The sequence below is a fragment of the Carassius carassius genome, chromosome 24 (assembly GCF_963082965.1).
Source record: "Carassius carassius chromosome 24, fCarCar2.1, whole genome shotgun sequence".
Classification (NCBI taxonomy): Eukaryota; Metazoa; Chordata; class Actinopteri; order Cypriniformes; family Cyprinidae; genus Carassius; species Carassius carassius.
The window spans coordinates 10,469,172-10,481,326 of NC_081778.1; the positions used below are offsets into that span (position 1 = coordinate 10,469,172).

The 12,155-nt window shown below is 40.3% G+C and overlaps 1 protein-coding gene across 1 annotated transcript in view; it reads left to right on the forward strand.

Moving 5' to 3' along the window:
• LOC132102784 (serine/threonine-protein kinase ULK4-like) overlaps nucleotides 1–12,155 on the forward strand; it is a 261,675-nt gene that overhangs the window by 154,086 nt on the left and 95,434 nt on the right. Inside the window, exon 32 of the mRNA XM_059507432.1 lies at nucleotides 3,001–3,106. Coding sequence (XP_059363415.1) covers nucleotides 3,001–3,106 — 106 coding nt within the window. The remainder of the gene's footprint in view (nucleotides 1–3,000; nucleotides 3,107–12,155) is intronic.

Here is a 12,155-nt window from a genome sequence, read left to right on the forward strand (position 1 = left end):
GCTTGGTGATTGGAATGCTGATCCTGCTCCATAGAGGTAAAAAATAGTTAGAAATACCTGAGCAGTGATATGCATTGGTTCCCAACCACATTCCTGGAGCCCCCCTCCAACACTTCTTGTTTTCCATATCTCCTTTATCAAACACACCTGATTCAGATCATCGGCTCATTAGTAGAGATCCGAGACCTGAAATTAGTGTGTCAGACAAAGGAGAGATGCAAAATGTGCAGTGTTGCAGGAACTTGGTTGGGAACCACTGTATTAGAGATCATCCCAGTGCCGCCCACCCTATTGAAAGCAGCGTTTAGATGAATATGTAAATGCATGAATGTTTAACACATAACAGCAATGTCAGCAATGATAAAACAGTTAAGAAAACATGTTATCATGACGTGGACATTTTTGTACCAGCTCTGCAATTTGACACTCAAGTTGAGGCATGTTTATTTATATACAATATGTTGCTGTCACTTTCAGTTACAATTACAACTTCAATTTCTGCTATAAAGTAGCTGTCCAGTGTGTTCATATTTTTACTCATGTCTGACCTCGACAGACTGAATGGAAGAAATTAACCAGAGAGGATTTCCGTGTCAACAAATCACCATGGACCAGTTTTAACTTAAAGGTGTTTACCAGCTTGGATGAGTTACATGTCTGGAAAGTTTGCTTTGACAATATGTATAATTTATGTCAAAACTCCCAAAGCAAACTCCAAATGACGTCACACCAATTCTTTCTCTGATTTTGCTTAGCGTATATAGGCGCCTTAATAGTTGTCTTTCTACAAATATTAGAGACCACCTTACTCTTGATGATGTGTAAAATCAGTGGTAACATCCAATTCTACCTTGTGTAAGTTAAGGATTATGGTTTCCCTTAACTTTGTGACATGAACGCTGGTTTTGTTTAACAAGCTATTTTTATCACAGATCCAATATTAAATGCTTCCTCATTGTCTCTCATGAAGTTTGTATGTATGGATTAAAGGTTCCGATGAATGCATGACCCCTCCACTCCACCTCTCACGAGGCTCTGTGCAGAAATAAAGTGGAAAACGTAATGATTCCAGGCCTTGAAAATTCTTGCACAGCCTGTGGAGGGGCTCAGAGATTCCCCTGAGACAGACATACCCTTCTCCATCTGTCTGTCAGCCAGTAGAGTTGGCCAGACCCCTCTCTCTCTACCTCTCTTTATTTCCCAAGCCTCACTCAGACCTCTAATTAAAACCCCCATCGATTTTTTTTTCCCTCCTTCTGCTGCTGCCTTTCTGCTTTTCTCTGTCTGTTTATCATGTTTTTAATCGGCCTCTGGACCTGAGCTCACTGCAGCATTAGACAGTGTCTTTGACCCTAGAGTCGAAAGACCTAGACAACACCATCCTGACACCTCCGGCCTTACCCGGCTCCTCCTGTTGGCCTCACCCAGCCTTGGGTGTCCGCCCTCAGGGGGAGATGAGAAGGGCAGAGGCTTGGCTCCTCTGTCTTCTCTGGTTAGGTTCACTCTCCACTCTTGAAAATAGATGCTACACAAAAGTGGAATTGATGATCTGCACTTTTTCCTGTTTCTGGTTTTTGAAGCAGGCAGTGTTTGTCTTACTGGAAGTGTTTTACTGCCTTGGATTTCAGCAGTAAGCAACAAAAAGGCTGCTACAGTGATAATACCATGGTTAAGGGGAGCTATTTTTGCACAACATGGGATAAAATGACTATCTACTAAAATCATCAAAATTACTAACTTTGATTAAATCACTGTACTGTCTTGAGTGGCTTATTTTTCTTTAGAAAATAGTTTTTTTTTTTTTTTTTTTGGTAGTACTTTAATAGACCACTTTAGACATTCCGCTGATTATAAGTAACTTTGCAACTACATGTCATTCATTCGAGTATTAGCAAACTTCAGACACTTTAACAGTCAGTCAATTTGATTCTTTTGACTGTAAGTAACTTTGTTAACTTATTCTACTAACCTTAAATTATGTCTACTAATGAGAGTAAGGTGATATTCTAGATAAAAGAATGTATGTTATACATTATCATTCAGCTGAACTGAAAAGGCGTGTCACACGTGTATTTGTGCAGATATGTCTGCTTGTTTACCTGAGATGAGTCTCATTCTCTGAATGCACATCAAATATTATTTAATGAGGAATTTGCATATTATTTGCATAAAATATTACAGAATGTCTATATTTGCTTCTCGTTCTTTTTCAAATGTAATCCATACACTTAACCTTGCATACCTCTCATTTGTCCTTTGCAATAACCTATTAAAGAAGCAAGTGCCCTTTAGCCGTCGCACTTAAGATACTTAATTGTAATACATGGTTTACATTATTTACATGGTTACATTATGTGTAACCCAATAAAGAAGTAATTGTAATAACTGAGAGTCAGTATCTGTAACATTATAGTGCTAGACTTATCAGCACAAATCATCCTTTGGCATTAAGAAACTACTGTCAGGATTTACTAATGACACACAGTAAAAAAATAGCAATATATATTTTTTTTCTTCTGCTGCTTCTGCCGTTTTTTGCAAACGCATATGTGGCAGAAAATTTACTGGTAATTGTAAGCCATTTAGAACTTGAATTATACCCATTGCTGCCCTATGTTAATATATTATCTCTCCTTCCAAGTGAAGATATAATTGTTTGCACGATTTGCCTTCCACCCATGCAAATCAATTAGAACAGTGGATCTCAACCCTTTTGTTTGAGACAATATTCAAAAGCCCTCCTATCTAGACTGAGACATAGCTGATATGTACCTCTTTTGTGATAAATCACATCAAACTAAAAAATATTTATATTTTAAATGTGGTGCATATTTATTTTCTGTGTTCTTTTATCATTTTAAATAAGAGTATCTTAATGTAATGAAATGTAAATAGTTAAGACTTACTGGGGCCTGCTTGTAAGTTTGCAAGGGCTCCTTGTGGCCTACAAGGTATTGATTTTTTAGTAGAAGAGTTTTTTTTTTTTGTTTGTTTTTTCAGGTGCACCAGAATAACACAGTTGGCAGCACGATGCAGAACGCCATGGCTCTCCTCTGCAATCTGATTGGACAGAAGGGCACAGACCTCCGACCGTTCTACCAGCAAGGTGCAGTGCATCTGAACGTTACTCGCTTTGATATATCGGCCCTGCAGTTTCTAGCCTGTCTCTGAACCAGAAAACACAAACCCACACGGTCTTTTCACCCAGACACTGCCACGGTCATGAAAAGGGCCTGCATTCAGAGAGCTGCCCTTGTTTTGTTTTGGAGTGTTTTCATTCCATTACCAGACCCTTATTGCTCTCATCTCACTGTCTGACTCTGTGTGTGTGACTCTGATGGATGGGGAGGGCATTCTGCTGCCTTTTTTAAGAGCTTCCACCAGATACTGCTGCTTTTATCAGTGTGGACTCTTGTGTGACGGCTCTGTAGCCCACGTGTACTTAGTGTCCCGCCCCTCTAGCCCTCACATCACACACTGTTCGGGCTTGGACATCTGCAAAAGCCTCCCTCCTCCTGTTGTCATCTGATGCTATCTACCCAGCTACTCAACTCAACTTTGAGTTATAAGCACTTTCAAACCACAAGAAAGTGCTGCACAGAGATAATTAAAACAAAAAATAATAATAAGAGTAATAATAACATTACAAACATACAATACCAACACTGCATGAGACCAATATATATCGTACAATGAAACCACTCACATTAAACAGAGCCACTTAAATGTCAAAAACCTGATGAAATAAATAAATGTTTTTAGTTTTAACAATGTCTGTATTTGACACTAGCTACTGGGCAGCATCTTACTCATTCTCTCATCTGCACAAGTTGCTGTCTGTTGCCTCTCTGTTCATGCCTATGCAAGGCTGTTTTTTTCATGTGAATGCCCAGAGTCACCTTGATGCTTTCAGCTCACTGGGCTGAATTATTGAATAATGGATTCCTATAGCCGTACTCATGTTGACAGTTTTGGACCTGCATGCTTGTTCATTGCCGCATTGCTGTCTGATGGGTGAGATGGACACTGAGGTGTGTGTGTGTGTGTGTGTGATGTGTTTATTTTTTTATACAAAAGGAGATGAGTCAGATTCACCCACACTCTCTACATTCAACACACTGTAGAAAAAAGAGCATTGTTTCGCACTTGCATTATGTACACACGGGTATAGAGAAGAGATTCACATTGACTGCATTAAGTAACGTTATTGGCGCACATTATAGGAAGGGAGCAGTAGCTGAGTGGGTAACCATGATTTTACTGGTTCTACATCTTTGTTGATCCTTTAAGAAAATGCCTTTCAACTAGGGCTGCACGATATTGGGAAAAAATGACATTGCGATATTTTATTTTTCTGCGATATATATTGCGATATTTTTTCTTACAAACAAAAATGGGGTGAGCACACTTACATTCTCATTTCGTGTTGTTTGAAAACGGCTCGCTCTCTCTCGGTCTCTCTCTCTCTCTCTCTCTCTCTCTCTCTCTCTCTCTCTCTCTCTCTCTCTCTCTCTCTCTCTCTCTCTCTCTCAATTCAATTCATATTGCTTTATTGGCATGACATACAAAGGTAAATATTGCCAAAGCATTGTACATAGCAGAATAGAAACAAAAATACATATATATTCATAAGAAAAAAAAATTACATGCAAAATAAATCCATATACATTTCTATAAACATTGATGGTACTTCTAATGTACTCTCTGTCTGTCTCTCTCTCGCGTGCTCTCTCTCCCTGTCTTTCTCGCGCACGCGCTCTCTCTCTCTGTCTCTCTCGCGCGCGCTCTCTCTCTCTCTCTCTCTGTCTGTCTCTCTTGCGCGCTCTCTCTCTCTCTGTCTCTCTCGCGCGCTCTCTCTCTGTCTCTCTCGCGCGCTCTCTCTCTGTCTCTCTCGCGCTCCCTCTCTCTCTGCCCTGTTAAACTTGCATGTGGTTTTCAGTCCTGTCAATTATAAACTTTCACTCTATGATGGTTAAGCTGTGCAATTAATCCGCGAATCACACTGTCAAGGGCAGGGGAGTAGCTGGCCCATACAGTTAATGAATAACGGATCAACTACGACAGCCTACATCGCACATCCTGCGATGTGACTATCGTGGATTCGTACATCGCGATATCGATGCTTAAACGACACATCGTGCAGCCCTACTTTCAACCAATCAGGTTTTAGGGTTAGAATTGCATACATATATATTTAAAGAGATGGTCCGCCCAAAAATGATAATTCTGTCATTTATTCAATCTCATGTTATTCCAATGGAAAGCAAAGGGAACTGAAACTGTTAAGTCATCAACATTATTCATGTGGTTATCAAGAAAGTCAATCATGCAGGTTTAGAACGACATTAAGTGTTAGGAAGCGATGACAGAATTTTAATTTTTAGGTGGGTTAGTGTTTCTCATTGTTGCTGCTAAGAAACAGTGGCTCTTCTGATGTTATCACAGCATGTGAATGTTCATGCTGGTCTGAACAGATTTATTAACAGTAATTAAAATGTTTATCACACCAAATTTTCTTACTAATTACTAATCAGGTTTGTAACTAACTTTGCATGTCATTTGGTGGCACTATTTGTTCTTAAATCACGTCTAAGCTTGTATGATGTTAGCGCTTTACATAATATGAACAGTAGTTGTAAAAAACAAAGCATTTTAGCCTTCAAATTCGTAAACAAGCAAATCCATGTTTTAGTGTATCTGATTACAAACCCCCAAGCCCCCCCACCTGCCACCGACACACATAACTTCGAATAGAAAAAAACAATGAAATAAAAATAATTTACAATACATTACATTAGCAATAACACCAAATGTAGTGTATTTAAATATGTGAATAATAAATGTTCGGTAATAGCATCTAAAGAAGCAATATATACTAATACAGCAAAACACATGGTCCAGGTTCATTTGTGTTGAAACCTGGCATGCACAAGTTGACCATTCAGATCACTTTCATGCTAGTTAACCATGAAGAACTCTCTTGTCATATGTGACCCTGGACAACAAAACCAGTCTTAAGTCGCTGGGGTATATTTTTAGCAATAACCAAAAAAAACATTGTATGGGTCAAAATTTACATTTTTCTTTTATGCCAAAAATCATTAGGATATTAAGTAGAGATCATGTTCCATGAAGATGTTTTGTAAATGTCCTACTGTAAATGTATCAAAACCAAATTTTTTATTAGTAATATGCATTGCTAAGAATTCATTTGGGCAACTTCAAAGGTGATTTTCTCAGTGTTTAGATTTTTTTGCACCCTAAGATTCCAGATTTTCAAATAGTTGTATCTCTGCCAAATATTTTCTGATCCTAATACATACATACATCACCCCATACATCAATGGAAAGCTTATTTATTCAGCTTTGTCAAAAATCTCAATTTCGAAAAATTGACACTTAAGGTTTTGTGGTCCAGGGTCACATATGTCAATATCATCATATGTGGAAAGGAATGAGGTCTGCCATGTAAAACATTGACCATTCATTCATGGGGGTGGGGGGTACAAACACACACACACACACATGTTTATTTTTGTGAAAAGTGGGGACATCCCATAGGCGTAATGGTTTTTATACTGTACAAACTGTATATTCTGTGGCCCTACACCAACCCTACACCTAACCCTCACAGGAAACTTTGTGCATTTTTACTTTCTCAAAAAAACTCTTTCTGTATGATTTATAAGAGTTTTGAAAAATGGGGACATGGGTTATGTCCTCATAAGTCACCCTGTCCTTGTAATACCTGTGTCATACCCATGTCATTATACAGAGTTGTGTCCTGATATGTCACAAAAACATGCCCACACACACAGCCCACGCCATCCAAATAAGTAGAGGCCTGTAATGGCTTCTTTTCTGGTAGATCTATGATCTAGACTTCCCCATATCACAACAACCCCTCATGGACCACTTCTTTTTTCTAAGCAGACCAGGCTGCTGCAAACTGGGATCTGACTCAATAATCCCTGGCCTCCACAGGTTTTTTTTTGTTTGTTTGTTACATCACAGGGTCATCTGCAAGCCATCCTGTAAAGCCACCATCATTATCAGCACTCCTCCTCTGACCCAGCACTAAATATAACCTCTACAATTAGTGCTTTCTTGCTAATGCCAGCCCCATCAGCGCTGCTCTGCTCTAGAAGTGTTATATGGATGGAGTGGAGGATGAACCCAAATGCAGACAGATGTCACAGCAACACGGTTTATTATACAAAACAGGAAAACAAAACCCACGGGGGGGCAAAACAAGGGCTAGACAGACGAAAGATGACAAAACTAGACTAACACTTTACAAACTAGACTATGACTAAAACAGGACGAAACAACTACTTAGACAAGACTCTCTACAGACTTACTTACGGACAGCTCTCACATACATTAACAGTTAGCAACATTTGACAGAAATAGGCAATATTAAACAACGTTTGACAATCTTAAACAATGAACCGACAAAGGGACAGAGAAACACACGAGGTTATAAAGGGAGGCTACTAATGAACAACAGGTGGAACAGGTAAATCAATGATGACAAAATTCGGCACTCACGGCAGCTGACTGGGGTATGGCGCTCACGGCAGCTGACTGGGGTTCGGCGCTCCCAGAATCTTTGGACTCAGTACTAGACATGACAGACTTGCCAGGGGCTTCGAGAATCTGGACAAGACGCTTTAGATATTCCGCCAAAGTGTCAGCAGCGACGAGGACAGGCATCTCTTGATGCGCGGAAACAGCCCGCAAGACAGCTTCAGCAGCTGAATCGGCCGCGACTCTCTCGGCGGTACTCATGATAGCGGGCTCTGGGACAGCACCTGGGACAGCGCTTACAGTAGCGGGCTCTGGGACAGCACCTGGGAGAGCACTTGCAGTAGCGGGCTCTGGGACAGCGCTTAGGACAGCGCTTGCAGTAGCGGGCTCTGGGACAGCACCTGGGACAGCGCTTACAGTAGCGGGCTCTGGGACAGCACCTGGGAGAGCACTTGCAGTAGCGGGTTCTGGGACAGCGCTTAGGACAGCGCTTGCAGTAGCGGGCTCCGGGACCGGCAGAGATGAAGGGCGAGAGGCTCCCTTTCTCCTCCTCTTCCTCTTAGGTCGCGGTGTGGAAGACAGAGCCGGACATGTCGCCGGTTGGTGAAGCTCAGCGGGATCTGTGACTTGCGTCGGACGGGCAGTCTCAGACGGCGCGGACTCAGCCGAGGATGACTCCGACGAAGAATCCCACGAAGTCCGTCTCCCTCGTTTGCCACGAAGACCTTCGGGGATGACTGAAGCCTCAGGGGTGGAAGTGGAGCCAGCCTGATTCCCCTGGGTAACCACAGCCAGGACATGACCCTCCGGGATCACTGATAGCTTGGGTGATGGTGACAATGAGGTGGAACCCCGTGACTCCCTCTGCGACAAACTATCCACCATGTCACCAAACGAGCAGCAGATCAGCCTCTCCCGTTCTGCCAGGGGTGGAGGAGCGTTGAGGCCCGCTATGAGGTAGCGGTTGAGGAGACTCTCAGGTAGAAACAATCTCCTCTCGTTCGCAACCCGAGCGTACTCTCTAAGGGACCGCTCTCCCTGGGGAGTAATTGGCAGCTTGCCATTCCTTGCATCGTCGACAGCCCTCTGCCACCATTGTGCAAGGTCGTCTGAGTTGTGCTCAACAAAGGATGACATACTGTCTGCTGGGTTCCTTGTTGGTCGGTTCATTCTGTTATATGGATGGAGTGGAGGATGAACCCAAATGCAGACAGATGTCACAGCAACACGGTTTATTATACAAAACAGGAAAACAAAACCCACGAGGGGGCAAAACAAGGGCTAGACAGATGAAAGATGACAAAACTAGACTAACACTTTACAAACTAGACTATGACTAAAACAGGATCAAACAACTACTTAGACAAGACTCTCTACAGACTTACTTACGGACAGCTCTCACATACATTAACAGTTAGCAACATTTGACAGAAATAGGCAATATTAAACAACGTTTGACAATCTTAAACAATGAACCGACAAAGGGACAGAGAAACACACGAGGTTATAAAGGGAGGCTACTAATGAACAACAGGTGGAACAGGTAAATCAATGATGACAAAACTAGGGTAACAAGGGGGGCGGGGCAAGGGAACGAGACAACACAAGCACATGGCCCAAAGACAAGGCCATGTGCTTGTACACAAAACATGGGCCTGTCATGATCCTGCCACAAGACTAGAGAAAAAACCATGACATGAAGGCAGAACCATGACAAGAAGGGGGGAAATGCTGCAATTGGTTCTTTTAGGTGTGAGCAAGAGATCATGGGCACGGGCCACAGACACAAGAAGTAATGGAGGGAGTAAGAGTGTTGTGGTGGGGTTCAGAGTTGATTGAGACAGGGTAAGAGAGAGAAAAATTAGATATAATTGGTGAGATTTGTTGGGGTGAAATATAACAGATGGAAAAGAAATAAGCAAGAAATAAGCAGACACTGAAGCTGCGGAAAATAAGAGAGTTCAGTATACAGAAATTACATTGAAACTGTAGCTTGCCAAGTTAGTCATAACTTTTTAAGTAGTTAAACTACTCAAACAATTTTTTTGAAAAAGCAGTTACTTACAAAAAAAGTAGCAGAATATACTGCTATTTAAAATAATAGTGATCAATTTCTTCTGCTAACATTATCAAAAGAAGATATTTTGAAGAATGGTGATAAGCAAACAGTTTTGGTTCCCTTTGACTTCTGTTGTGTTTTTTTTTGTCCATACAATGGAAATAAATGGTAACGAAACTTTAGTTTGCAACATCTTAAAAATATCTTCTTTTGTTTTCCAAGGTTGAAAGAAAGCGATACAGGTTAGGAACAACATGAGTAAGTAAATGATGAAAGAGAATTTCAGTTTTAGGAGGGCTATCCCTTTAGGATCTACAGCAGGGATAGGCGACTCCGGTCCTGGAGGGCCACTGTCCTGCAGAGTTTAGCTCCAACCCTAATTAAACACACCTGAACAAGGCAATCAGTGTTTTTGGGATTACTAGATAGATACAGGCAGGTGAGTTTTTATGAGGGCTGAAGCTAAACTCTGCAGGATAGTGGCCCTCCAGGACCGGAGTTGCCTATCCCTGATCTACAGTATATAAATGCATTTGTCAACTATCCAATAATAGTTTATATTTTATTCACCTTTTTTTCAACGTGGAAGTAAGCTGTTTTCTTGAATGTGCATGACTTCTGTTTCATTAGATGATATAGGGAAATAACAAGAAGAATATCATACAGTAAAACTGTATGAGCTGCAAACCTGTTTGTTTATAATTAAGACAATACATTAAAATAATGTGGTAAAAAATACTAGTTTGCAGTTTCAAGAGTCATAACGAGCAGTTTTGTACAGGTAAAAATAACTAGAAGTGAATTACACCGGAAACGATATTAAATTGACAAATTTACAAAAAAGCTGTTATAATGGGAAAAATAAGGTGGATGAGATCGTTTTCTATATATATATATATATATATATATATATATACACACACAGTAGGGGTGTAACGATACACGTATTCGTATTGAACCGTTCGGTACGAGGCTTTCGGTTCGGTACGCGGTACGCATTATGGACCGAACGGTTCGTTGGACTAATTAATTATATTTGGAAAATAAAAAAAATTGTGAAATATAATGATATGCGTTCAACAAGGTAGCCCAATAACCCAAACGACGTAACAGACAACGCCCCTGACACCCCCGAAGAAGAAAAAACACCAACTTATATGTTTATGTTAGGCTACTCAGTCAGGCGCTCGCTCACTCAGTAATACAGGCTGAAGGCTCGTTGCAAAATGGCCAATGCGTTTAACAGGGAATCCAAAGTGCACCCAAACACCCGACCTGTTGGTTATTGGAGGATCTTCTATTTCTGGTCTGTTTAACGCATAAGCCATTTTGCAACGAGCCTTCAGCGCATACTGAGTGAGCGAGCGCCTTACTACATGCTTAATGTAATTGAGCCCCGTTACAATATTCCTTCACAAGCTCATTTCAGACAGACCGTAATTCCTGCTTTGTTCCAAAAAACACAAGCCCTATAGAGAACAAATTGAGTAAAAACACACTCAATATAAAGAGTTATAGAGTTACATATAAAAAGTTACATCTTTGTATTTGTTCGTAACTAATATAACATTTCATTTTTTTTTATAAGGAGCTGTTTTTGTTTTATACAGTATGCTGCTAAGAAAACACCATAGAAGATGGGTAAAGAATAGCTCCATCATTGTTCAATGTAAAAAAAAAAAAAACATACTTTGTTAGTTTTAATAAATAAAACATTTTTATAAAAATCAAGGAAATTAATCTGCTAGTTTTTTCTTTTTGCTGTATCTAAAACGTACCGAACAGTACCGAACCGAACCGAACCGTGACACCAGTGTATTGTATGGAACCGAACCGTGAATTTTGTGAACCGTTACACCCCTAATATACAGGCACAACAACAGTGGCTTCTGATCTAGTCAGTGTTATTTCACTCTCTGAGTTGAAAGCATCAAAGGTTTCCACAAATGCATGCTCTCCTTTACCATTGCACGCAACAAAATGATACGTTTTTGTAAGCTCACAGTGCATGACACAAATACATACATATCGTGTGACTGCTATTTAATGCACAAATAATGTGTTTTAGTTTGCATGTGTTTGCATACACTCTTTAACAAATTAATGTTTTTCACAGTGAACTGTTTTATTTTCCTGAAAGAATGTTTCAGTGATCAGTTACTAAAATATTTTTTGTTTCTTAGTCTGAAGAACATTTTAATAATCTAAAGAACATTTTTTCACAATAAAGAACCTTTTGTGCAGTAGAATGGGTCCGTGGATGTTAAAGGGTTAGTTCATCGAAAAATCAAAATTATGTCATTAATAACTCACCCTCATGTTGTTCCAAATCCGTGAGACCTCAGTTTATCTTCGGAACACAGTTTAAGATATTTTAGATTTAGTCCAAGGGCTCTCAGACCCTCCATTGAAGCTGTGTGAACGGTATACTGTCCATGTCCAGAAAGGTAAGAAAAACATCATCAAAGTAGTCCATGTGACATCAGAGGGTCAGTTAGAATATTTTGAAGCATCAAAAATACATTTTGGTCCAAAAATAGCAAAAACTACGACTTTATTCAGCATT